General features: G+C 43.1%; 2 protein-coding genes and 1 long non-coding RNA gene across 8 annotated transcripts; 2 read left to right on the forward strand and 1 right to left on the reverse strand.

The window, feature by feature from the left end:
* Positions 1 to 1,026: 1,026 nt before the first annotated feature.
* Positions 1,027 to 2,495, forward strand: LOC108951525 (uncharacterized). Its single transcript, XR_010480554.1, has 2 exons — positions 1,027 to 1,708; positions 1,840 to 2,495. It is a non-coding gene; the product is annotated as an uncharacterized LOC108951525 (long non-coding RNA).
* A 711-nt stretch (positions 2,496 to 3,206) lies between these two features.
* On the reverse strand, positions 3,207 to 5,445 carry LOC135583342 (protein IQ-domain 26-like). Its single transcript, XM_065086831.1, has 3 exons — positions 4,730 to 5,445; positions 4,164 to 4,370; positions 3,207 to 4,072 (listed from the first exon to the last, which is right to left on the reverse strand). Exons 1-3 carry the CDS (start codon positions 5,147 to 5,149, stop codon positions 3,392 to 3,394), a joined length of 1,308 nt encoding a protein of 435 aa, XP_064942903.1. The 5' UTR covers positions 5,150 to 5,445; the 3' UTR covers positions 3,207 to 3,391.
* A 3,247-nt stretch (positions 5,446 to 8,692) lies between these two features.
* LOC135583346 (nuclear poly(A) polymerase 4-like) lies at positions 8,693 to 19,873 on the forward strand. Of its 6 annotated transcripts, none has more exons than XM_009423018.3 (13): positions 8,693 to 9,832; positions 9,958 to 10,035; positions 11,771 to 11,878; positions 14,484 to 14,546; positions 14,620 to 14,781; positions 16,996 to 17,109; positions 17,178 to 17,240; positions 17,306 to 17,635; positions 17,709 to 17,873; positions 18,034 to 18,529; positions 18,716 to 19,005; positions 19,118 to 19,194; positions 19,303 to 19,873. In XM_009423018.3, exons 1-13 carry the CDS (start codon positions 9,707 to 9,709, stop codon positions 19,325 to 19,327), a joined length of 2,097 nt encoding a protein of 698 aa, XP_009421293.2. In that variant the 5' UTR covers positions 8,693 to 9,706; the 3' UTR covers positions 19,328 to 19,873. The 6 variants fall into 6 exon arrangements, with proteins under 6 accessions (XP_009421293.2, XP_064942901.1, XP_064942900.1 ...); XM_065086829.1 differs by having other exon boundaries at positions 8,695 to 9,832; positions 18,656 to 18,985; XM_065086828.1 differs by having other exon boundaries at positions 8,696 to 9,832; positions 18,656 to 19,005.
* Positions 19,874 to 26,493: the final 6,620 nt, after the last annotated feature.

Consider the following 26,493-nt stretch of genomic DNA (forward strand, 5'->3'; position numbering starts at 1 on the left):
AGCCATCCGGTATCTGCTCTGCTCTCATCAATGCACGCATTGATACACCCCCATGCAAGTCAGCATCGGCCGAGTCATTTGCGCGAACACTTTGTGGCCATCGATGTGCTCCTGCCGCACGTCACTTTCGAGTTTAAAGTGCATTGAATCGCGTCTTTACAATCACAAGTCACGCGAGAGATTCCATCAGAATATAGTAGATCTCTTCCGATCAATAGATGGTTGCCTTCGATCATGAGAGATGGCCAATGCCTTCCGGTCGTTCGACCCTTTGCCCAACAGGCAAACGAGAACCAACACAATCAGCAGCCACTCGATCCATCTCAGTAATGAGAGAATGCCAACTTCCTCTTCATCCATCAGCCAGTGTCTTCCGAGTATTTCGAGAAGGTAAAGTCCCTTTCTTTCACCACTCACGCAGCGAGGCCTGAGCATTCGACAAGTGCAAGCAACGGAGGGCGAGAATTATGGGTTCAGGGCCCGACCGTGACCTCTCGACATGTGCCTTCCGAGTGTGGGTCATGTCTCATAGATTCCTGCCACAGATGTGAGGCACAAAGCAGCAATTCAAATGCCCTATCGATCACTGGAGCTAATCTCAGCGAAGGGGTCAAGTGAGCAGGTTTTGTCTTCGAGCACTGCGTCGGATTGAATGAATCTTGTTTGGATTGTGATCTACATGATGGTCACTAATCAACTAAGTTCACCGTGCAGGAGGTGGAGCTCGAGAACCGAGGACGAGGAGGACCACCACTGGCTGCCCGGGGCCGTGAGAGACGAGAAAGCATCCGGTCGATCCATCCACGACAGGGGGGGAGGAGGGGTCATGTGATGCATGTACGAGAGGCTCCCGACACCGGCGCAGGTTGCCTGACATGGTGACCCCGAAAGATCCGTATCACACAGAAGGAATTCCAAGGACGGCTTCTGTAAGCATTACCTCACCCTGCACCGGCATTCGCATTCACATTCACATTCACCCTGAAGCACTTGCCATTTGTTTTGCTAATGATCCAGTAGATGATGATCTCAAGAGAGAGACAGAGAAAGAGACAGAGACAGAGACCAAAACAAAGCAACGATCTTAATCCTCAGCTTGGTACTTGTGAGTGTGGGAGTGTGCAGTTTGCAGAGAAGGTTTGAATGTTCACCAGGTAAGCATGTCCTTTTGGGCTAAGGGTAATTGGATTAAGCCCTGACATTGTTGGTTGGATGCATGGCCATCAACCTTGAGCCAGCCAACCTCACAAGAGGATGATGATGATGACATGGGCACACACCCTTTTCAAGAATTCAAAACTACACAAACTCCTGTATCTAAACAGTCACCTTAAACTAATCTAAACAGTCCATCTCAACTTAAAAGACTATAAGCCTAGTGGTTCGAGCTTAGAGAGTAAAGAAAGGGTGATCAGAGTGAGGGAAGAAGGACAAGTGACGTATTAGTCGTTTCTCTTGTCATTTCCAAAGGTATTCAGTGTGTTCAATCAATCCTTCTTAGTATTTCCATTAGTGTTCATGTGGTTGTTGGATTGGACTAATTCTGTAGATTATAGCTCGATGTTGCTGCTCTCACTCATTCATGGCTTCTCTCACAGGGAAGTCTAAATGAGCAGCAAAATGGGTAACCTTCCAAAGACTTGTTGATTGATGTTTAATGAATGAGTAGGTGATCGATCGTGTTCATCCACTGCAGCAGATTTGACTTGTAAGCATCCGACTGCCTCAAATTTGGGTAATCATGTGCTCAAAAGCAGAAGAAGAGCAGTCAAATGGATCCCACGAGGTGTGTTCATCTTTCGCGATCACTCACTGTTCTTTCTTGCAACTTTTTTGTAGCTTTTCCCAAGCGCAAGCTTTTCTCCACCTTGGAATCGCACTGAAGCGACAATAGAGGACGAGTGCTACAGAAAATACGATCGTTCATGAACTGATCCATACGATCTTCGATCTTCTTCGGCTTGGGTTGCGAGAAAATATACGTGTATCACCGGTGCATGTTCATGTAGAAGATTCCTGGGTACGGGGAGACTCTGAAGCGACACCATGAACGTGATTGCTCCATGGACACCAAGTACAGGCCGAGATCAGATGACACCCATGAGTTTGACCGGACGGTGCGACCGAGCCCGTTCTGCCGTCTTCTCCATGGACGCCGAGGCGGAGATGCTGCAGCAACAACCGTTGCACGTCGATCCTATCCTCGACCCCGTTGTCGAAGGAGCGATCGGGATATGGGCTGATTGATGCGACAAGAGGATCATGGAGAGAGATAGCGAGAAGAATGGCATCACACGTCATGGAGAAAGCTGTGGCACGGCTCGGTGGACTTGGCAGTGTAAGCCGACAAGGAGATGGTAGTGAGTGGCGCAGGTACCGAAATGTGCCCTAGGGAGGAGCATTTCGGTTAGGGAGATGAGGCAGCGTGATGCAAGCACAGCCTCCTTCGTTTGGAGGAAGATAAAGAGTGCAGTGCAGTGCAAAGTTTTGAGCTCGTGACAGAGTTGCGTGCACAGCCTCCCAAACCCTCTCATCAATCAAATCAAACTCTAATGATTACTGCAAATGAGGTATAAACAGTGTTAGCAACAGTATTCGATGGCCTGCAGCAGCTCTGAGGAACAAAAGTTGGCTGTGTGGGAGCTTTTGGCTGTTCATCTATTGCATCAGCAGCTTGTGGAGCTCAGAAGCAATAGTTATCATTTGGAAACCCAAGCCGAGTAGCGTTGTAGAGGTCACCGAAGGATTCGGTGCACGAGAAGACGGTCCAAAATAATTCTGCATCACGGACTGTGCAGGGAAGATTTTGACCGAAGGAAGAAACAAAACTCGGACCGCAATCTCAGCGAGTCGTCGTGAAATGTTGTCACCGGTGACATCTTTTGCTTTCCCACCAACACCATCACCATCAACATTACATTGCGACACGGCGGTCACCTCAAATCTAAGATCAAGGAAAATAATTGTCAGGCCAAGTCACGGTTCTCTGTTCATGTTCCTCCGTTTCGAGGTTTCAGGAAGTTGCAGGTCTTATTAAGAGAATAAGACGAAGCAAGAGCTGCTCATCTGGCACCATCATCACTGATAACACCTTGCTGCTGCCCTGCAAAAGCTATGAGTTTACCCCACACTGTCAGTCATATGGCCACAGTGGTCTGTCTCCGGCAAACCTCACTCTGATGCACATGCACCCATCAATCCAACCATGAGACAGCGAGGAAACAGTGCATTATCTCTAACATCAACGAGCAACGAGGGAGGAAGAACAAGGATTTGTTAGAGACAGTCTAAGAATTTACATGGATTCTATAGAGGAAAAGACACGATCAAGAGAGGAAGGTGGCGCAGATCGCTTCCTCTTATTCTTGTGATCTCAAGGACTCTTCTCGCATCAGGTCTTCCTTTGCAAGTAGGACTCCCTGTCGAGCCTCCCAACAACAGCTGTCTTGAAGTTGAAGGCCTCCTGCACGCGGGTGCAGGACCTCTGCATCATGGCTCCGCTCAAACTTGCCCGGGACTCCACCATCACTTCGCTCGGAGGCAGCCTCTTCCGCGTCCCCGCCGGCTCCGGCCGCTGCTTCGGTGCGCTCTGCGACCTCGCCTTCGCCTCGAAGGACTGCGTGCTCGCCATGTAGTTAGGGCAGTCGGGGACGTTCATGAAGCGGCGGAGAACCCCGTCGGCGCCGCACACGCTCTTCGTCGGCGTGACAGGCGCGTTGCCGGATGCGTTCACGTAGCGGGGAGTGCTCTGTGCCGTGTGCGACAGCCGGCACTTGTCGCCTGCGAGGCACCAGTCGTATTCTTGGAAGTTGCGGCAGTCGGGGATGAAGATCCTGGCCGGAATCTGGCACGGCAGCGGAGAGGAGATGGAACTCGAGTGCAGGTCGTCGGCGGGGTCCAAAACCGACGGGTTCGTCCGACGGGAAGATCTCGACGACTTCGGGCGGCAGGTGTCGATCTCCACGATCTTTGGGCTCCTGTCGAAGCCATTGGAAACGTTGTCGAGGCCGGCAGAGAGCCTCCTGCTATGGAACGACGACATGTTCTCGCTCCTCACCTCCTCGAACCTCTCCTACAATCAAGGAAGAAGAAGAACAGGAAGCGCTGAGTAATATACCGATTACTAAGATCATATCGAGGACGTAATCAGCACTCGGACATACAAAAGGTGGCTGATGGCGGAACTCTAGCTGAAGTCTCCGGTCGTCCCGGAGAAGATTGCGAGCTCTCCGAGCTCGCACTGTCGCCTGAGCTCTGATGAGAGCCTGCATGCTATGAAGAGTTGCAGCGGCTTGCTTGCGCACAAGATAGCCTCTGACCAAAGCTTGTAGCTTGACGAGTGCTTTCAGAGCTCTGAGAGCTTTCTTTGCCTGCATTACTCACGCCAATGGGATTCAATATCATTAGAACCATTGAAAGGAAGGCTAAACTCAATGGGATTCAACATGATTCGATTCCGAAAGCAAAAGATTGGGCGAAATGAAAGGATAAGGAAGGGAACAATAGAAATTATGAGTGACCGAAATAATCAGAGATCCATTCCAAAGGAGCAATAAAAGCTCGTCATTCCTTCTCGGAACACAGGTAAATAGTGGCTGTGAATACTAAGAAGCTATCATAATCGATAGGAAATGAGGACCGAAAACAGCATCTGATACGAATGGAAGAGAGTAGCAGAAAGGAAATGAAACATCCAAAGAAGAAACGAAGAGGAGGTTGATTCCGATACCAAATATGCCCGGAATGCAGACTGGATCTTGACGGCCGCTAGACGCTCGATGCTGCGGCCGAACATGGCACCGCTCCCCTGGTTCGTAAGCCGCACGACCGCGACCGCGGCCTGCGCTGCCGCGACGGCTGCGTCGGCAGCTGCAGCAGTGGCCGCCGCCACCGCAATGGCGTGCTTGCTCTGCTCCTTCTCACTCTCTGAGTAGAATGATCTGAACCACGCGGCTTCTACCGCCGCCGCGGTCGAAGCATTCTGGCCTAGCACCACGTCGTCGCCGGAGCCTCTGACCGACTTCGTGAAGCTCCACCTTTTCTTCTCCCTCCTGTCCTCATCGCCACAGTAGCCGGAGTAGTCCTTCCCTTCCCTGTTCTCCTTCTTCCCACCCCAAAGACTCCGCAGCCAACGCTTCGCCCGACCCATTCTCCGGCTGCAGGAGCAGAGCGAAGCCGAAGACGCCTACTGTCTGGAAGTCCTACAACGCAAACAAGAACGAAAGGGATGCCATTGCAACGGTCTCACATGAAACGAACTACGAACAAAGAAGCAGTGAATCTTATCGACATGGCAAAAGCCCAAAAGGAGAGGCGACGCAGTGATGAAAACGTCGAAAGACGCAAGGGGAAAATGTGGAAAATTAGGCCACAAGCGACGCAAAAATGGGATCTTTTTCAAAAGGAAAAGCATTACAAGACAAATGGGTGTTGCAGAGAGAACCAGAGATAAGAGAGAACCATATATATATATATATATATATATATATATATATATATATATATATATATATATATATATAGAGAGAGAGAGAGAGAGAGAGAGAGAGAGAGAGAGAGAGAGAGGGGTAGATGGAAGTGCTGCAGATTCAAAAGTGGAAGACTAAGGAGGAGGCTTTCGCTGGGATGTTTAGCTGATGTAGGAGTTTAGGCGCAGGAGAGGAAACAACACACCCTTCCAGATATTCTCTGCCTTCCAAAAATTCAGCAGAAAAGACACGAAGGGATAGCTATCCTAATTGTTAAAGACGGAGAAAGATTGGATTTTTCCTCTCTCTCTCTCTCTCTCTCTCTCTCTCTCTCCGACAAAGTTAGGACTATATAAAGCCCATCAAAAAGGAGCTCTACCACCCTCACCACCTATCCATATCGAAACTACGTAACCAGTAGCCACTCGGTCACCCAAGGGTGAAGATGACACACCCAAAGGTCCGGGTTTCCACTCTCACCTCTCGCTTTGCCTAGTACCAAATCCCTGTAAAAGTGGACGATGCACAACAGAAAGGAGCGGCCGAATCCATATCATGTTAAACAAAAAATCGGATTTTTTTCCCCTTTTATTCTGTTGCTACCTGCTTTTTCCTGTGACTAATTCTGATATTTGATCATCAGGCAGAAGGAAGAAAGAAAAACGTCCAGAAAAAGTTTTAGAACAGAGCTAAACAGTAGCAAGTCGCGCCTCTGTCTCTGCAAAAGCTATGTTCTTCCCTCTTTCTTGCTCTCTATTCACATTGCCGCCATCAATCCTGAGCTGCTTTGATGCACCATCGCGCGCGCTCTCTCTCTCTCTCTCTCTCTCTCTCTCTCTCTCATATATGCTATCAAAACTACTCTGCCCACAAAACGAACTACAGCCAAAGGACGAGGCCTCTTGAAAGAGGAGGGAAAAGAGATCCCTGGTAATTCCTTTCTATCAATCTGTCAAGAAGACATTATATAGACGTCCTCATGAAATAAACAGAGCAACGGAATGGGCTCTCTCCCTCTCTCCGCTTCTCTGACCCAGGGGACGCCAGAGAGCAATCAATGGGGCACGAATCAAAACACGAAAAGCTTACTCTTTTCTCGCTAGTCGCCTTTGCCGTGCGGTTGCTCTCTCTTCCGCCGTTGGAAACCGTGGGAGCGGCAGTGCACGGGGTGGAGAGCAAATGCGGGGGCTTTTACTGGGTTTTATGAGGAAAGATGGCACCTTTGAGCACGGTCTCCGCTCCGCTATGGAAACTGGAACCGATCACTGCCGTTAAGAGGACCAGCAGGGGATTTAAATGGCGAATCCATCGATCTTTTTTGGGATTAAAAATGGTGCGTTTTTATGAAAGGAAAAGCTTTTGGTCGTTCTCCACACGGCTGACGAGACGCGACGTTGCTGCCCTCCATGGACGGATCATCGATCCCGTCCTTCTATCTCCATAAATGCCCCAAACACGATTACCTATTCACTGATTTACCAACCACGCAAACGGACAGGAAAGGGCCGTTTTAGTCATTTACTTGAGTTAGAGCCGACGGCCGTCAAAACCTAACCGTGTGTTTTACAGAAAACTCCTCGCGTCATACGAATTTCCAAAGTCCGACCTGTAAAAGAGGGATTAAGCATCGATGCGCTTCTTTCTTTCACGAAGGTCCTTTTCGAAAATAAACATAACATAAAATAAAATTACCTAGCGGTCCTCAACCGTTGGCTACATGACCCTACCTCACGGCCGTCGTGGACGAACCGGTGAACCGGCGCTCTAGTAACATTCGACCTCCATGTCGGAGGAAATTACGACGAGGGGCCTATTTGAATTTCCCGCTAAGATTCCGAATCTGTTTAAATTTTTGAAGAAGAGTACACCTCAAGCTAACATTAAGATTCCGAGAAGATCCCAACCGGCGCCGCCGATGACCAGGTTGCCCTCGCCAGGGGTAGCCTCAGGCGCCCGTGATCGGAGGGCGTTTTGGTCACTTCGTCACGGTCCCAACGTGCGACGACTAGAATACTCTGCCTGCGACCGGGACGCCTCGGACACGGGTCGGTCGCGTGATTTCGGGTCGTGGGACCGAGTCCTTTCGGACCCGGATTCAGATGGATGGGGTTGGACTTGGACCTGCGCCGCCCTGCGACATCATCATGACCTTTCCCTCCTTCAAGATTCGGGAAAAGCGTATCCGACGGCTCCCGTGCTTCGTCTGGAGTCGTGTTTGACTCGTTGGCCTCCGAGGCCTCACCGACGAAGTCTTCTCGGGTTGTGGTGTTCCGAAATGTGTACTCATGTCGTCTTTTCGTAGATGGCATGCTTTGGTCTCTATAATTAGAGTTGCTCTGTTGTGGTCTCCGAGATGTACGGCAAGGCTGGCGTGTGCTGCCACGCAAGCTCTCATATATCTATATATATATATATATATATATATATATATATATATATATATATATATATCGATCATTTGACGGTTCGGCCTACGAAAGCCCAAAATCCAAAATAAAGCCCAACTAGAAGACTCATCGACGGGCCTACAGTTGGCACGATAATTTCTATTTGTGTTCGAAATGATTTAGTCGGACCAAATAAATGGTGGTGGAAACAATTCGACAGACCTATCGATTAATGGTTGGATTAATTTGCGGTACATCTAATAATGATGATTTTGGATGGTTTGGGCAAATGGAACGATGTCAGAATAGGATTATTATATTGAAAGATTATAGTGGAACGGATGTTAGAATGGCATGCTAATTAATGGTTATCATGGAAGGCGTGCGGGTCCGGTGAACCGGTCGGACTTCTAATTATTGGTGGTCAGCAGCCAATTTTGACTTAAGTCCAAGCGAGCGGGGCTGTTGTAGAATTGTACTCGATGAGAAGACCATCAGAATAACACACTCGAAAACACGCTTTTCCTCGACGTCCACCGACCGAGTACGATAAGAAATGACGCGTTCATGCTAAGTGGCATGATGATTGCAAACCATGTTGTATTTTTGTATACCAATTGTATTAACCTTAAACTTATGCCTTTATTCCATCTCGTAATTTTTGTTTGTCAATGGAAGAAATCGTTGAATTAGAGGACGGCTAATCATAATTATACATCAAACACATCAGGACCGTCGATTTATGTATATTTGCCGTATCCGGCGCCGAATGTCTCCTCCGTGATTATTTCGTGCCTTCCGCCACCAAATCCTACCAAAAAAAGGGACAACATTGTAGATGTATAGAGATATTTTGGTATCCTGCCTCTTCGAGACACCACCACCAAACGACGCCTCCTCTCGCCTTCGCCTCCCTGCCCTTTCCCTCTCCCCGTCCCCCCAGCCGACCTCAACACCCCGCTCGATCGCCGCGGGAAGACACCGCGTGGTGGTGGATCCGTCCCCTCTTCCCCCCTCCCCCCTTCTCACACCTTACCCCCTCACCCGCGTGCGCTTTGGTTCCTCCTCGCTTCTCCTCTCGCGTCGAATCGCCGCCGCTGCCGCCGCCGCCACAATCATCCCGAGTAGCTGCCACGGGATCCGCGTTTAGGGCTTCGCCGCCTCGTCCCTCCCGTTGTGGATTAGAATAATTTCCGCGGAATTGGTTGATTCGCGGGTCTCGATCTAACTTTTAGGTTTCCTTTCTTTGCCTTGCTTTCCTTCTCTGATCCCGTATCGAATTCGATCTCCGTGGTGGTGGCGAGGTTAAAAGATTCCCCTTTCTTGGCTAGTGCCCACCGTTCTTCGTTTCCGATTTGGTTTTAGGGTTCCTTTCGAATAGATAGACGTTCTTGATACATGCCAAAAAAACTAAGAGACTTCCTTTTTCCCCTTCATCTGGGTGGATCCTTCTTTCCTGACTGAAGTGCGCCCGTGAACAATTGCTGGAATTCTTAGATCTTGTCGTGGCTGCTGTACCAGGGCATCGAGGTACCCGTACTTCTGAAATCTTTGTTCAAGCGGTCGTGTCGGCGATGTCTTTAGGGCTTCTTCATTTGGTTTTGTCCCGATTGATTCCGCTCCCTTGGTGATCCGACTCGAAGAGCGATCTTTTCCTATTTATCTCCTCGTTTGTTATTCAGATACGGTTCATCTATGCCTGGAGATTAGGGTTCTTGATTATTGCTGTACTGAAGATCTTTAGTCATCCTCCTGTCTTTGCGTCTTATCTTGTCAACTATTTCCTTGAAGCTCTTTTAGAACCGTTCATAAAACCGGATAGTTTCGTAGTTTCACATCTGAGATCGTGCGATGGGTAGTTCTGATCAAGAGTTTAGCACACCTCCGCCTGCTTCAAGACAGTTTGGTATAACAAAGCCGATCTCAACAGCTGGACCTACTGAGACTGATCTCAAGAGGACAATTGAGCTTGAAGAAGTACACATGTTGCCTTCTCTTTTATTCTCTCCTTCTCTTCACCTTCAACCAAACTTCTTCACATTCTAATTTTACTTATGTTTTCTCTCTTGATATGGCATCTGCATATGGTCTTATCCTCAAAGTTCCTGGTTGATGCCGGGCTCCACGAGATCAGTGAAGAAGCTACCAAGAGAGAGGAGGTTTTAGGAGAAATAGATAAGGTAATTGCCTTTCTTTAATTATGATCTTATTTGTTATATGAATTGAACAAATCATCTCTCATGAAAATCTTCAGTAGAATTGTTTTAGTAAAGGAACTGTATTGTAAATTTTTTATGTAAAAATAATCTTTGTGTAGTTCTGGGTTTGATATAATATATTGGATCTTGAAGTTGGCAGGTGCTTTTTTCTTGTCTTTGTTTGGGTTTCTAGTAATTATCTATCTATCAATGGGGTAGTTGGTGATACTGTTAGAGATTGTCATGTGATAGTTTGTCTTCTTGGGATCTTTTTCCACCATTTAACAATATAGCCTAGTTCCATCTACTATCTGATTTTGCCTTGGCTGGTAATGTGGCACTAACTGGCATGAGCTCACTTTTTGGTTTTCAACTTGTCATAAGCATTTATAACCTCTTAAGCACCATCTTTAGCTTTTATCTGGTTTCCATACATGGTGTTTAATTTTAGCAAGGAGATTAATTTAGATTGTAATGAGAATGGTTTCTATGATTGATTAATATATGGTGATCATGGATCATCCAAGTCATGCCGTCTCCTACTTTATAATAATTTGCCATATGATGCACCAATGTTTATTCTTCTAGGTTTTAGTTGTTGTTGGTAGTGTGGATTATCATGATATTCATTTTTTACAATCTAAACAGCTCATTTCTGTAACCTAGATCTCAGTTAATTACTTTTTCATCAAGGTGTGCTTCTAAATCTATCTTCTTGTTTTTGCAAATTCATATTGGCAACATAGTCTTGTAGTACACTAAGTTGTTTTTTAGGCTATTATTACTGTAATAGGCAAATGCAGTTTCCAAAGTTGCCCATGTACAATTCAAGGTGATACAAGCTTTCATTTAAGTGAAAGTGAGATTCTGACGTTAGATTATTGTTCTGAAAATCAAAGATTTCAAAACCTTGTTAATACATCTATTTGGTCTAGGATGTGCTTCTAGGAGAAAGGCACTTTCGTTGTTTTTATATTTAACAAATAGTAGTTTTATGTGGTAATCATAGTGGATGCTGCTTATCACGGCTCATTTTGCTGATGTTTTTCGAGTTTAAAACCAGGTTCTTTGAGGAGTTGAAAGTTTAGGAACTGAAGTAGTTTCATGACTAATTTTTGAATATGGAATGAATATGGACGTTTTGAATTTTTTGAGAAAATTTTGTTGAGGATATATGTCTGAATTGCAGAGATTAATTTTTGAAGATCACCAGTTTTGGTGGTCTTGACAGTAGGTAAAATATGGCTAGTCAGTTTTTGCTGTAGATTAACTTTGTCTTGTGAGAACTGTGATGATAATTTTACCTCTCCATGGGCCAAACTATCCCTTAAGCTTGATGTGCTTGTCCTTTAAATGATCTGCTTTTTCTGGCTTCCGAAGAAAAGCTCGTCGTTGTATTGTGTTTTGTTATTCTTTTTAGAAACATAAAAGGAGAATATTTTCTTTTATGGAGTTTTTTTCAACTATATTTGTATTTTCTGTTCTATATGTGTTTTTTTAGTCTCCTAAGCATTATTCTGCTGATTGTTTAAACAGGTTGTCATGCTGATATTGAGAATGTTTTATTATTTCAATTGTGCTTTAGACTCAATAACCATGGTTAATTCTTTTATTTTGTGAAGCTGGCTGGTCAGCATTTTTTTCAGTTTGTACGATCCAACTGTTGTTTAGATACCATTACATCCACTCTTTTCAATTTATATTTGGCACCTCCCAGATTGTCAAAAGCTGGGTGAAGCAGTTAACTCGTCAAAGGGGTTACTCCGATCAAATGGTTGAAGAGGCGAATGCTGTCATTTTTACATTTGGTTCTTATCGCTTGGGGGTAAGTTATAATTAAGCTTTTTAATGCATTAATTTTTTACATTTGAATTTAATGCTAGGGCATGAGATATGGGTTGGGTGGTCTTAGTTAAGCCTTTCTTGACTATATATTTGGACAAGAACATCTACCAAATCGAGAGTGAGATCTTCAGTGATTGAATATACTTAATGGTAAACATGTCTCTTGATAGTAAACATATCAAGTTTTTACAATCCTATCTTGATTTTCCCTCAGTCCTTGGATAAAATTGCACAAGTGTATTGGAAATATGTTGCTTTTATTAAATTTTTCTGTACTGTGAGCTTTTTAATTTTAAAGTCATTAATATACGCAAACATGGGAAGGCCCAGAACAGCTTTGTCTATAAATGATGAAGTATGTGCAGTAATTGATATGTTTGAGAGACATCTACTCCAGCTACTCCAGTTACAACTGCTTCATTTGCCAACTTTTGCAGATTTAGTCAGTTTCAGCTAGCTCAGTGATGTTGGGAGATCATGACTAGTTTAAGCTTTAGTATTAGGACTTGCAAATCTTAGTTTTGATGGCAATTTTTGAATCATCTCTGCAAGATTCATATCAGTGTTGAATTTGTTTGCAGAAAAATTAAATGGTAACTGTTTGAGTAAGTTAAAATGTTTTGTTCGATATTATTTAAGGCAAGATGCAATTCTTTGATTGAATTTGGTGGTAGATCTTTGTAGGACACAACATGATTTTCTACATTGGCTTTTTGGCTAAAAGAAATTTTGAAATGAGCCAAATTGATATTGGTTGGTCATATTTGTCCTTTATCTCTGCTGATTTTACCGGGGATTGTATAAAATGGCATATATATATATATGTTTTAATTATTATACAATTATTTATTATGTATGTACCTCAGAAACTTGTCATTTTTTTCAGTCGAGGATTCCATTTGTGTTGCTGCCTTAATCGCTTCTCTGACATAAAATTTGATTTAGGAGTGGAGAATCTGTAAGCACTTTAAAATTTAATCCATCTTAGTTCTCCATTTTGTCGAGATGGAAGATTGAGCTGATTGGGAACAAAAGGGAGATTTTAGTTGGGGAGGCCTTGATTTGTCTTTATATTAGTATGTATTTTTCATTTAATTGGTTCTGTGTATTCTCACAGAAAGTTAATTTTTTTGAAAATATGCAAATTAAGAATTATGTTCATTTTTCAGTTTTTGTAAAGTGAAAAACCAGTTATTAAACTGAATTGACAGAGTTAGGTTAATAATCATTCGAGAAGATGTCAGAAATGTCATATCCTCAACTTGTATTTTCGATGTCTTCCACGATAGTGTGGATACGAAGCCAGATATACAGCTTGTAAGGATACACTTCTGTAGTTCTGTGTAACCATATTTGGCTAGAAATAACTGCAGAAATTGATTAGGACCATTTTTGCCTAGAGCATCTTCATTCATACTTAAACAACTTCTATCTCAGATTGAATGTGAAATCGTTTAAATTGTTTGGAATAATAAATTACATTTACCTCTTTTTTCTCCTCTCCCAAAATAAAGAGGTTTCTTGAATCCCCTTTGACATACATTTGTGCTTGCTTGGACTAGTATGGAATGGGCGATTCGTATCGGTTTGGGCATAAATCGGTATGTGAGCTGCCCCGGTTTCGGGTGGTCCAATTCAACGAATACAAAAAGAAAAAAAAAAACAGCGCAAGACCCAAAGACATACTTCTCCAACATGCACCCGTGAGTCGTTACTGTCACCCATCAATCACTCATCGCGTACCTTCTATTTTGGGTATGTTTCCTCCTCTTCTATTCCTTCTCTTCTTTCTCCTCTTCTTCATCCAGGGCATCCTCTTCTCCCATCCTCTTCCTTCATCGCCTTCTCTTCTTCTTTCCTTTTCCTCCTTCCTCCACTGTCTGCCCTTTTTTCTTTCGCTTCCTTCCTCCTCTTTCTCCACCACTATCTGTTTTATCGGTAGCTGCATATGCCTGTTTGGTACAAGACGACAAACCTTGGTGTTTACTACTAATAATAATTCTATTTCTATTGGTTGAAAATTGAGATGTGAATTTTACTTGGAATCATATTTGTGTCATAGGTCTGCCTTTTGGAGCTGATTCGATACGCCTATTTTATCACTAGTTATTTAATAATGTACATTGCACATAATGTCAGGCAAAGTTTGTAAATACCGGTTTGTTTCAATTTCGATCACCACTTGGGACTGATACGATACCACTCATTATATCAACCTGTACCAATCCAGCAGCACTAGAAGTAACTACAATAATGAATGATTTACTGAATAGTACTGGGCTTACAGTGTTAGTCAGACCATGATTGTAGTTACAATTACATGGTTGAAGTTTAATGCATGTTGTTGATGGTGGGAATAAGACTTTTTATGTGAACATTGTTTTCTTATGCAGCGTTTCTTTTGTAATTATTAAGCTACACGGCTTTATTTTGCTCATGTTCCTTTCTCATGTTTTTGTTCTCGTTTACAGCATTCTTCTCCTTAAGTTCATGTTTTTTCCTTTCTTATTTCTAACTTTATTAAAATTAGTATATTTTTGGAATAATTTAACACTTATGATACTTGAAATTGCTTCCTAATGCAGGTTCATGGGCCTGGGGCTGACATTGATACTTTATGCGTTGGACCTTCCTATGTTAACCGAGAGGTTGAATTTGTTTGTTTTTGTTATGAATGGTAGACCTTGTTCACCGATGGTACTTCTTTTGTGGTTTTTGCAGGAGGACTTTTTCATTATCTTGCATGACATTTTGGCTGAAAAGGAGGAAGTTTCTGAACTTCAGCCAGTGCCTGATGCTCATGTTCCTGTTATGAAATTTAAATTTCATGGAATATCTATTGATCTCCTATATGCCAGTATATCACGGTTGGTTGTTCCTCAGGTTGGTACATAATGTGAATGATGGTTTCTTCCTTGGTCTAAAAAAACACACCCTCTTCCTTTTTCCCTAGTTGATCTAGTTGAATTCTCTATAACTCCACAAATTTAATTTTTCTTTAATTATTTGCAGCTATCCTGCTTGTTCACTATCCAAATTTTCCCAATAGATGCGTTTAAATGGGCTATGAATCGGGATAGGAGCATTTGTTATTATTATGCTTTTTTCTCTCATAAAATCTGTTGCGTTTGATTGTATTTTATGCCTGTATTTCTTATATGCCTAATGCAAGTTGGTCTTATTGCATTGTTGGGTGTGATCTTGTTGCTTTACTGTAGCTCTTTCCTTGAATTTTTTTTCTTAGGAGTGGTACTTCCGCTAGTATTGATGTGTATATGATGACCTGTGTTACTTTTTGTTTGGATGCTTATTAGAGTACATAAATAGACATGAATACTCACAAGTCACAATGTTTAGGTTGTGTGTGAGTTTAGGTTGAACCAATAAACTTTCGGTTACTAATTTGAGCTATATGACCACCGTCTTATGATTACTCTGGATTCATCCGTTTTTACTTCTACTGGAGTAGTCACTAGCTTCTTTCCTTTTACTTTAGTTTCTACTGTCACTTTTATCTTTTGATGTTACCTAAGAGGCTAAGACGCTGCTTGTTCATTTCTTTCTTGCTTACCTAATCCACTGGAATATGCTTTTTTTTCTAAGTACTTGGAGTGCTACTTGTTTCCTACCCATTATTGTTTTCTTCCATTGTTATATAATTTATGCTGGATTTCTAAATCCCTTGACCCAAAGGTAAGTGATTATGGATTGTATGAAATCAATGTTCGTTTCCATCTTGTTTGGTCTAGGGTTGCACTGGTCACAGAATTGTGCAAGGAAAAATTAAAAGAAGTACTTTACCCACTGTCAGCTAGGTGACTATGGTTCAGTTCGTGAAAGTAACATCTTTGCTTGCAAGGGAAGTACGTTTATCCTCCCCAAAGGTGCATTACTGGTGGATATGCACACTTATACAAAATCATCTGTAGAGGGTTTCAAGTTTTTTTTTCTATCTCCCTGATGTTGAGTTTCTGTGGGTTATGAGGGTAAGGCTGAACCTCCTCAAAACTGCATTGATGGGAGCTTCAGTCACCAGGCTTTTTGCTCTTCAGTGTGATTGTTTGTTTGTTATGCTTTTCATTGAAAATAAAACTATATGAAGAGTATATGCTTTCGAATAAAATTATTTTCTTTCTTACATAAACACTGAGATGTTCCTGTTAGCCCTGAGCGTACATTGCAACTCACTTCTCTGGATGCTAAATATTTGCATATGACTGTTGGAAAATTTTTGAGTTTTGGCCACAAAGTTTGATGATCAACAGTAGTATTTCAGGTTGTATTTGGAAGTTGACGTAAGCTGGTTATAGATAATTTGTCCTTAACATATTCATAACTTACAGATTACAGTGGGGTAGTGACATGTGGAGCTTTGTCTTTTGTGGATTTAATATTTTACATCTGCTTTTTAGATAATAATGGCTTTTGAAGTTAGTTTAATCAAATATAGGGTTCTTCATATCACCTTAAGTTTGCTTGTTTTGTCTATTATTCTCAACTACCTGTCTCTCATCTACTGATTTGAATTTTAGAGATTTGTCTTAAATCTTTTGAATGTGTATTGACCATATCTTTTTATTTCTTGGTGGATTTTTTTTTGTATCTCCTATGACCATAATTGGTTGTAGATCAAAGGAATTTTTTTTTACACGAAAAATTGCAAGGCTAGGGCACAGACTTTCGGTGTAGTTTGAATTTTTTAGATCCTTGCTGTTCCTTCTTATTTTTAATCTCAGATGCATGTTTAAAAGGCTTTTCTTTTGTTCATGTTGGTCTTTCTGCTGTTTGACTACCGGATGTTTGCTCCGGCATTTTAGTGCTTCTTCTTTCTTTATCCAGGTTTTCATTTTGATGGCTTTCCTAAATTTTGCTAGTGAATCTCGTCTATCTGTTCTTTGCTTTTTAAGTTCTATGGCAAGACAAGTATTATGATTCAAAATGGGTTTACCCTTGTGATCTCTCTGCAACAATGACTAGTCAGTTTAGATTGCCGTTGAACACCATTAATTTTGATTTTGTTTAACTTAGATGCTTGTTTGGCTTATTTGGTATTATAAGATTAATAATGAATTTATAATGAACCATCCAATCATACAGGATCTGGACATCTCCCATGGATCTGTGCTTTACGATGTTGATGAGGCAACTGTTAGAAGTCTTAATGGCTGCAGGGTAGCAGACCAAATTCTTCGGCTGGTGCCAAATATTGAGGTTATCATCCTGATTTTTGCACTACTATACATGCTTGTAATCTTCTGAATCAATTAATTTTCCTGTAGAATTTTAGAACAGCTCTCAGATGCTTGAAGTTTTGGGCTAAGAGGCGTGGAGTTTATTCAAATGTAAGTTTTTTTTTTGTGATTCTTTAAAGATTTTTTCATACTCATTTGTTACCTTCTTCGCTCAGGTGACTGGATTTCTTGGGGGTGTTAATTGGGCTCTATTGGTTGCTCGTGTCTGCCAGCTTTATCCTAACGCTGTGCCGAGTATGCTAGTTTCTCGATTCTTCAGAGTTTATACACAATGGCGCTGGCCAAATCCAGTAATGTTGTGTGCTATTGAGGAAGATGAACTTGGGTTCCCTGTGTGGGATCCACGTAAGAACCCACGAGATCGAACTCATCATATGCCTATTATTACTCCGGCATATCCATGCATGAATTCTAGCTATAATGTATCAACAAGCACACTGAGAGTCATGATGGAACAATTTCAAATTGGGAACAAGATCTGTGAAGTCTGTACTCCATGACTTTGTAATATTGCTTGATGTTTGACTTCGGTTTCATTTAATTTATTCTATCTTTCAGGATATTGAGTTGAACAAGGCAGGTTGGGGGGCTCTGTTTGAGCCCTATCTTTTCTTTGAGACATACAAAAATTATCTTCAGGTTGACATTGTCGCTGTTGATGCTGAGGATCTACGGTTATGGAAGGGATGGGTTGAATCTCGGTTGAGGCAGTTGACTCTGAAGGTGAGTTCCAATTTTTTCAGGTCAGTGCATTTTTTATACCATGCATCTTGTTTCATTTATGGCTTTTTGCATTTAAAAGGGACTGGATTTGCTTGTTTCTTTCCATCTTTGTGAACGACTTGCTTTCTTGCTAAACCGTTCCATTTTTATTCTCAAACAGATAGAGCGGGACACTTATGGCATGCTGCAGTGCCATCCCTACCCCAATGAGTATGAGGATCCCTCAAAGCAGTGTTCGCATTGTGCTTTCTTTATGGGCTTGCAAAGGAAACAAGGTGTGAAGATACAAGAAGGCCAACAGTTTGATATACGTGGAACTGTTGATGAGTTCAGGCATGAAGTGAACATGTATATGTTCTGGAAACCTGGGATGGAATTATATGTTTCTCATGTCCGTAGAAAGCAAATACCCTCTTATGTGTTTCCAGAGGGTTACAAGAGGCCTCGTCCATCAAGGCTCATCTGCCAGCAGCTGGTTGATAAAACTTCTGGTGAGGATATAGGGGAGGAATGTGAAGGGGGATCCTCAGAGCGTCGTCTTAAGCGGAAAGGTGATGCTGATTGCTCAGGTGCTAGACCAAATAAACCTGAGAAACGGGCTTCAATTAGCCCTACTCATGAGAAACTTCCAACTACTGATCAACAAGATCATGAAGGTATGTATTCATTCTCTTGTAACACCAATAACATATCAGGTATGTTTTGCAGTTAAGCTTTGCATAAGGATGTCACATTTAAGCAAAATGGGCTCCTTGATGACAATGCTAATGTTTCATTGCCAGAGGTGATATTCAATGATTCAGTGGATGTTAGAGCTAATAGTCTGAAGGACTTGATGGCAGTTAAGGGCATAGAGGATTGTGTGGAAGCATCTTGTGGAAACGACAAAGATGAGAACGCTAGGAAGCTTGCAAATGGGTCCTCATTTTTGGAGTGTGGCGAAGCTTCGGCAGGAGACTTGTTTTGTAATTCAGAGATGATAAAGGTGGATCTGGAGCAGTTTGCTGGAAGTAATTGTACCATTGTGGGTGGCAGCCAAGAACTAGTTGACGATGACAAACAAGGGACCAGCCCAGAGACGGAACATTTGAAGAATGGATCAGCACAAAATGGTGTGGCTGATGTGTCGGAGGTCTTGCTTCTGGTGCATGCTTTCCTTCTGCAACTGTCTATAAACAATTATAGATATTATTCACTGAATTTGTTTTGTATGGTTTTCTCTGTTGTACTTTTGTTTTCTAAAGCCAAACCTGGCACTTGGAGTGGCCCTCGAAGCTCATGGAAGTGTGACTGCTGATGCTCCGCAGAAGCCTGCTTTAAGGCATGTCTCCAAGAACACTTAAAAGTTTTTTTTACTTTGGGGACATTGATGTTCTGTTTTCTTTATCTACTCCTGCTTTGTTGTTTTCTTTTTCTGTACTTGTGGCAGGTTGAGTCTGACTTCAACAGCATAAACTTTTGCGGTTGGTCAGTCAAATTATGTAATGGAAGCGGCAAGTGAAGTCACCATCTTAATTGCCATTTTGTAAAGCCTGATCTGCACTTGGTGGGGTAAGTTTTACTGGACTCATCGCAGTTGATGTTATGCATGCTAACTGTTGTCACAAAGAGGGCAGCCTGCAAGGGAGGAGCAGTTGAAGCGAGCTTCTGTAACGAACTTCGCCGAGGTGTTTATACTGTAGTCTTATGTTTGATCCACGAGATGATTTGAGCTTCAAAACTCTTCTCGGTGGAAAAATATTCAGATTTCAGGCTCTATGACAAGCCATGGCAATGCCTGCTGTCTGGAATGGTGTAATTTAAGTTTCTGAAGTGCCAGACCCTGGACCAAGGTTCTATATCTAGGTTTTAGATCAAGTTAGCCTTTCTATTTTATTCTGTTTATTTTAGAAGAACCCTGTGCACTTACTTGGTCACCTTGTAAAATAATAGTTTCTTGTATGAGTTTATTCTGTATCACTACTTTCCCGTCTAAGTCAGATTGATGCAAGATGACTGCATGCCAAGTGTAAAAGCTTAGTTTTCATGCCTGGGATTGTCATTAGCTCTCGCTACTTGTTTTGAGAACCCTGTCGATGGAAATCCCAGGGTTCTTCAAGGTTCCGGAGTTGCATACCTGCTTGCTTTTAACACTTTTGTCACTGCGATCATGATCGTGTGGTCTTCACCCTGCCAAATTACTCTCCCTGGCTTCTTTCTGCCAAAGTTTCGGAAAATTCTTTATGAAATTATTGAACATCCAGTGTTAGAAGAAGGCTGGTCAGCATGGACTTTGCAGCCAATAATATTGGCACTTGTAATGCAACTTGAGATTTGACTCAAAACCAATCTGGTAGTGCTGCCAACCTCTCTCTACTTTCTATTGGCGTTTCTCCACTGCGGACTAAACCTGCACAGTTCGTGCGTTCATGCACTTACCATGAAGAAGCGGCATGCTTGCCTCGGTGCGACGTCTCGAGGATCGCGTCGACTTGACTGCTTCAGACAGCTCGAGATCGCCCGGTCAACGTAGACGCTGCTGTTTTTGTTTCCACCTGCGGAGGAAGCGAGAGGGGATGCATCTAATAAATACATCTGGTAACCCTTTTGGAGGCTTGCAGCCGTGGATAAGAACCCAACATGGGGAACATCATTTCACTTCTTCGGACAGGAAGCCAACCCTGCCCCCCTCCCCTCCCCCACCCACCACCTTGCCTCCTCCTTTTGAATGACTTTGATGGTTTCTGCCTAAAAACCCTCTTATTCCCTTTTTCTCCTTATTTTATTCACTTACGTTGATGCAGCAGAAGAGAATTCCATCAACGTGTTTAGTCGACTTAGTTGGGAGTTCCATGTAAGATCTTAAGGATGATTGATGCTTCATCAGAGGCATGAAGTAGGCGTGAAACATGAGATTCCTTTGTTGCCGACGACACGACTGATATTGGATGATTGTAAGAAAATAAGAGCGCTATAAGATTCCTTTGTTGCCGTCGACAACAAAGGAACTATTGGAGTCTTTGATACGCATCGATCAGTTTAGGACGGCAGACTCGTTGACTGGAGTTAACTTTTCCCGAACGTTCCTTCGAAGGTGTCATAGGCAATTAATTAGCTCTTTCTCGTGTGTGCTCTTCTGCCACTCACGCCAACTCATCACGATGCTAAAGAAACACACATCACGTGAATATTTTGCATGGGTGTGGGGCTTCTCATCGCCATCGTGAGACGCCACCCTCGTCTCGGACACACACCCATCGTCTATTAATATTTTTGTAGAGCTGACTATTCCATATGTTTACTTCGTTCCATGACCAACTCACCCCTTACTATAGAGACGGGTCTTGTGAGCATTCATAATTAGAACGTTGTTATCGACTTTAAGGATGAAGTTGCCTGTAGTTAACTTTTCCTGTACGTTCCTTTGAAGGTGTCATCGGCAATTAGCTCTTTCAAGTGTGTGCTCATCTTCCACCGACGCCAACTCATCATGATGCTAAAGAAACACACTGCACGTGAAGATTTTGCATGGTTGTGCGGCTTCTCATCGCCATTGTTAGACGTCATCCTGTCTCGGACACACACACCCATTGACTAATAATATTGATTCGACAACTCATTTTATTGAGTGTGAAAAGCCAGTATCTGATCTAGGAACGGATGGTTCTCCCACGGATGAATGATGGTGGATGTATATTCTTCTCTCTAGGCATCATTCCCTTCTGAAGAGGGATAAGCGGATAGAGTATTTTGCATTTGGTGTATCTGAAGTAGTTTGATACTTCATTTATCATATTATGTTATTTGCAAGACACTTATATGGGCACACAACAAGATTACGTCAAGTATAAAAAGTAGTAAGATGAAATAAAAAAACTATAAAAGATCCTTTAAGATAATAAATTTGGTCATCTTGTCATCTCATATATCCGACAAAGTTTGTATTTTCAAAGATCATAAGCGGTTACACTATCAAATGTGCATATGCTATATCCGATAAAAAAGTTATCGAGCTTTAAAACATAATCCATATTTATTTGGAAAGAGTAGATTATAGGTAAATGGTGAAAATTTTTACCTATATGGCTCGATAAGATATATTTTTGTCGCACTTTTTAACAAAGACTATTGGCATCTAATGGTCATAGATCTTCGAGAGAAGTTCTATCTTCACCATAACTCTTTCCAAATAAATTACATTCTTATATTTTTTAAATCAAAGGTTTATTTTCATTAGTTATCGAATGATAAGTTTTTTTTTCTGAAATTAACTATTTATTTCATTCAAAATAGGTGTAGAAATTTAAGAAAATGTCCATCCTAGTATTTCTAAGAAGATTCTCAGTAAAGAGTAGAAGACTAATGTTTTTTCAGTGAAGAGTATTTTAATGTTTTCTAAGAAGATTCCTTGTGGCTACACATGTTCATCCACATCGTGAACAAGGAATGCTTCATGTACGAGGAAGGAAGGAGGAGCGGGAATCAGCATCATACTGTCGTGTCCCCCTTCTCTTCTTCTTTCTTCGAGGTTTCTTGATGCATTCATGGCCATGCAAGTGACCATAGTACTTGGACGTTGACAAAAGGGAATTATGTGACACGCAACGATTGAATGAAACCTCACGTCCGAAAAAGAGAAGGATAACGTCGAGAAGTGACTTAGAGATATACATATCTTCTCGACTTCAACTTTCGCTTTTTCTCGAGAAGTTGAATCATCTCAAGTCTTATGCCTATGTTAGACAATTTTGACGGACCAGCCACGTCGGGTCAATTTCTCCGACGAGCTTGATTTGGGTCGATCAATCCAGGTCAGGTCAGGTCAATTTGCTCGACAAACTCGGTTCAGGTCAAATTTGATCGATCAACTTGGGTTGGACTCACTTCGACCTATGCCTGACGAGGACAAAGCCATGTTTGTTGGTGAACAAATGTGTCATGGCTGGTGAGTCAGTACGATTCGGTCCACGGATCGATGTCGGGAGTCTTCTACCGACTGAGTTGGACGCTGAGGTAGGCTGGGCCCTCGCAACGGGGTGTTGATCAGTGTTTCTCGGTCCGGGCCCCGTATGTGTCGAGCAGCGTCTCTCCGTTCCCGGGCTGGTTGGCAGCTCGCTTTCGTTCACTGGATGGCGATTCCCAGGTCGAGGCGCTCGTGGCTCGCGGGTGGTCGTTTGCCTGCAAAAATGGTCTTCGTCAAGTGGTTCCCGACTTTGGCCCCTCCAACAAGCAAGTCAGTTGTGGGTTCAATTATTTTTTGCCCTCCCCTTTGGCCGAATGCCGGCCAAGGGCTTTTATACTATTGTACTATGGTCGGTTGCACTCGGGTTCGACGTGGCCCATGATCTTCGAGAGTTGAGACGGCACTTCCGACCGGCCGCCGTCTCGGGATGCACAGAGCCACGTCAGATGACGCCAGCCCAGGTTCCCGGGATAGGACATGTCAAACAGCGTCTCGGTACGGATTCTGACTTGACGTATGATAGTGTTTCCCTTGCTAATTCTCGGATTGGCGTGGTGGTACGTAGGTCGAACAACACCTTGATACGGATTCTGATTTGGCGTATGACATCGACTGTGACATGTCTTGGGATCAAAATAGGCCTTATCATTGTTTATAGAGGCTTGAACACGGTTTCTGCTCTACCTCAAGAATCGTCGGATCGGAAGAAGAATTGCAAGCAGATTTTTGATCGTCTAACGTATAATTCACGGCAGTTGATTAGTGCCGAACACCATGACATGATCACGCATTATCGGTTTGCAGGCCTTTCGTGGTGGAACCGATTACTCTGAGGTTTTGTGTCGTGGACGCACTATTTCTTTTCTCCTCCCCTTTTCATCGTCTACACGTTTGGTGTACTGCTCTCCACCCTACTTCACTTCATTGTCTTTATATATATCAAGTCCTCAGGCAATGATGTTATATAAGGTCCTTTCCGGAAGGGATGCAGAAGAACATTGATTGCTTCCGAAGCAATCGGATAAGCTCTCTGAAGCTTTCAGGTTGCGAGCTTTTCCTCGACATCGATGATACGGTAGAGAATTCAAGTGCATGCGACACACACGTAGTAACCTAATCAACCATTTCTGCTACTTTCTTGGTGCTCGAGTCAGGTTGGTCAGCCCAAGCGCAGATGATGCCGTCATCCACATCCAAATCTCTCGTCAGCCACAGTCCGTTCCAAATCTTTGTAGGCCTCTTCGGTTGGACTCGGTCAACCGTACATGCCGAATTATTTGGCACGTTCACATCAATGTGTGCGTGCAAGCGCACGCATGCAACACACTCTCTATCTCTCTCTCTCTCTCCTTACCCTTTCAGGGACGTGAAAGTTGACACCTCTCGTGGCTAGTAACCGGAATGCACCACTCGTCTTTGAAACCGTGTATGAACGGGCTTGCCATTTGAGACTTTCGAGGTCCAAAGTTAGGGTTTGAAGAAAGAAGGCGAAAGGAAGGCAGAGAAATAATTGGCGGTCAAATCCGTCATCAATGGTACGTGACATCTGCAAGCTGACAAGATCTAAGTCCAAATAATCTGAGTACGGTGACAAGACGTGATCAAATCGAAGTAGAATCATAATGTGCTGGCAAACCATGACGAAAGCAGTATCAGAAACTTCTACGTTAGGAAATCATTGGGTCTCTAAAACCACGTAGAGAGCGGTATCGGTGTCGTGATTTATTGAGAGATAAATAAATAAATTCAATCAGGATGTCAGACACATATCTACGATTCATATTTATCAAGTGTCAGTGGGAGCGGATTATGCAGCCAACGAACGAGCAGTCAATGAATGTGTCCACGATCTGAAGCACTCAGGAGATTAAAGAACGAAGAACGTATTATCATCACCTTCTCAACTTCCCACTTGGGTGACAGAGGTTGGATTAGCAGCACATGATACATGAAGCAGGAAAAGAAAGATGGTGACCTTTTCAAAGGGAAAAGTACAGTAGATCACATCCCACTTGGTCCATGACCAGTGATTTAATATGTATCGGTAGGCAAATGGGGGAAATACCTATACCATTCAAGGTGCACAAGTTTTACGTGGTGGACAACGAGAGGGAAGAAGAATATGTTGTGGCTTGATCGAGATGATGACGGTAGGGCAATCAAACCGTGGTGATATCAGGTGCCCTAGCATGATCTATCTGATAACAGTACAGTTTTAGACGTCAATCGTGTACTATGTAAATACATGTATGCAACAAGTATATGAGTAGTGACTGTCCCACACTGCTATAGCACTTTGATTGCCATTGAGAGTGGGCGATCGAGGAAGAAGGTTGAGCAGCAATTGCTTTGATTTTTTATCTGCAACCACTACGACACGCAGTGGAGAAGAAGCAGGTCAAATTTGAACTCCATAGCCAGGTTTGCTGATGCTACATGGCCCGTAGCTGACACACCCATCCATCAACTACATGGACGACAAAAGGATGGATAAATATGCAGATCATGACAACCACAATCGAAGCTGGCATTGTCATCCTCTCTCCATGCTTCCCTCTTTTTGGACCGGAAAATCCCAATCACTCGAAGCACAGCATGGACTGTGTCACAGGCAATGCCTACACACAAGCTTATCCTGATTCGAGGGCCAGGATCCTCCCACCGCGACACGTTGAATTGGGCACTCGCAGATCACCTCCTCCTCTCTCTCTCTTTATTGCCATTGCTCTCTTCCCTTTCCGACTGCGACAGGCCTCGCAAATGGCAAACAATGCCGGTGTCGGGAGCTCCTGGCGCCATTGATTGCACACTTCTAGAGAACTGTCTCAGTCGTCAAAGTGCTGAGCCCGTGGAGGTGCAGAGAGGTGGAGGGAGTGTGCATGCCAAGTCCTTACCATTTACGCTGCACGATAAAGCACGTACATCAATAACAGTTCATGGTCATATACATTTTTAAGTATTAAGAGGTGGTGAGAGTTGTTTCCCTCTCTCAGACATGTATACCAACCCTAAGGCTAGGAGATTAGTGTTACCTCTCTATGGAGCTCTTTTAAATCTTGTAAAGATTTGTTTGATTCTTCTCATTGCCCTACAGTGCGATCCTTCCAAGGACGAAGAACAGAGCGCCATGGACTGTACCATGCAGATCGACTTATTATATATACTCTCTGCCTACTGTTATACGATCAATTATGATTCCCACCACTTGCTGTTTTTTAGGGTTCTTTTTTCCTCCTGAGACGAAGAAGTTTGGTTGTGATCCGTGCAAATAGAACAACAACACATGCCATGACTGTGCATCACTGCAACTCCCGGTTCTAAAATTAAAGATTGCCATTATGATTTACCAAGAACATGGAATTATTTTCGGAAATAGTTTACAGACGTCCCCATGAGTTTCATCTCTCTCTCTCTTCTTTCTCAGAGAAGAACAAGAAGAAGAAACACCGTACTCCCTTTGTGCTGCATCTACGATGGAGCTTGGAGCCGATTTCTGCAAACACTCGCCACAGCGTTCGTTTGGCGTACGCAAAAAAGTGCACGTATACCATGCAGCAAACTTTTCTTCCCACCACTGTTTTCTCCCGCCGAGGCTACCTGACACGTGATTGGCAGCTGTGCGGGACCCTTCCGTCACGACACGCGAACACACGGTCTTTCGGAAGCATAGTACTCGTC

This window comes from Musa acuminata, chromosome BXJ1-10 (genome assembly GCF_036884655.1).
Source record: "Musa acuminata AAA Group cultivar baxijiao chromosome BXJ1-10, Cavendish_Baxijiao_AAA, whole genome shotgun sequence".
Lineage (NCBI taxonomy): Eukaryota > Viridiplantae > Streptophyta > Magnoliopsida > Zingiberales > Musaceae > Musa > Musa acuminata.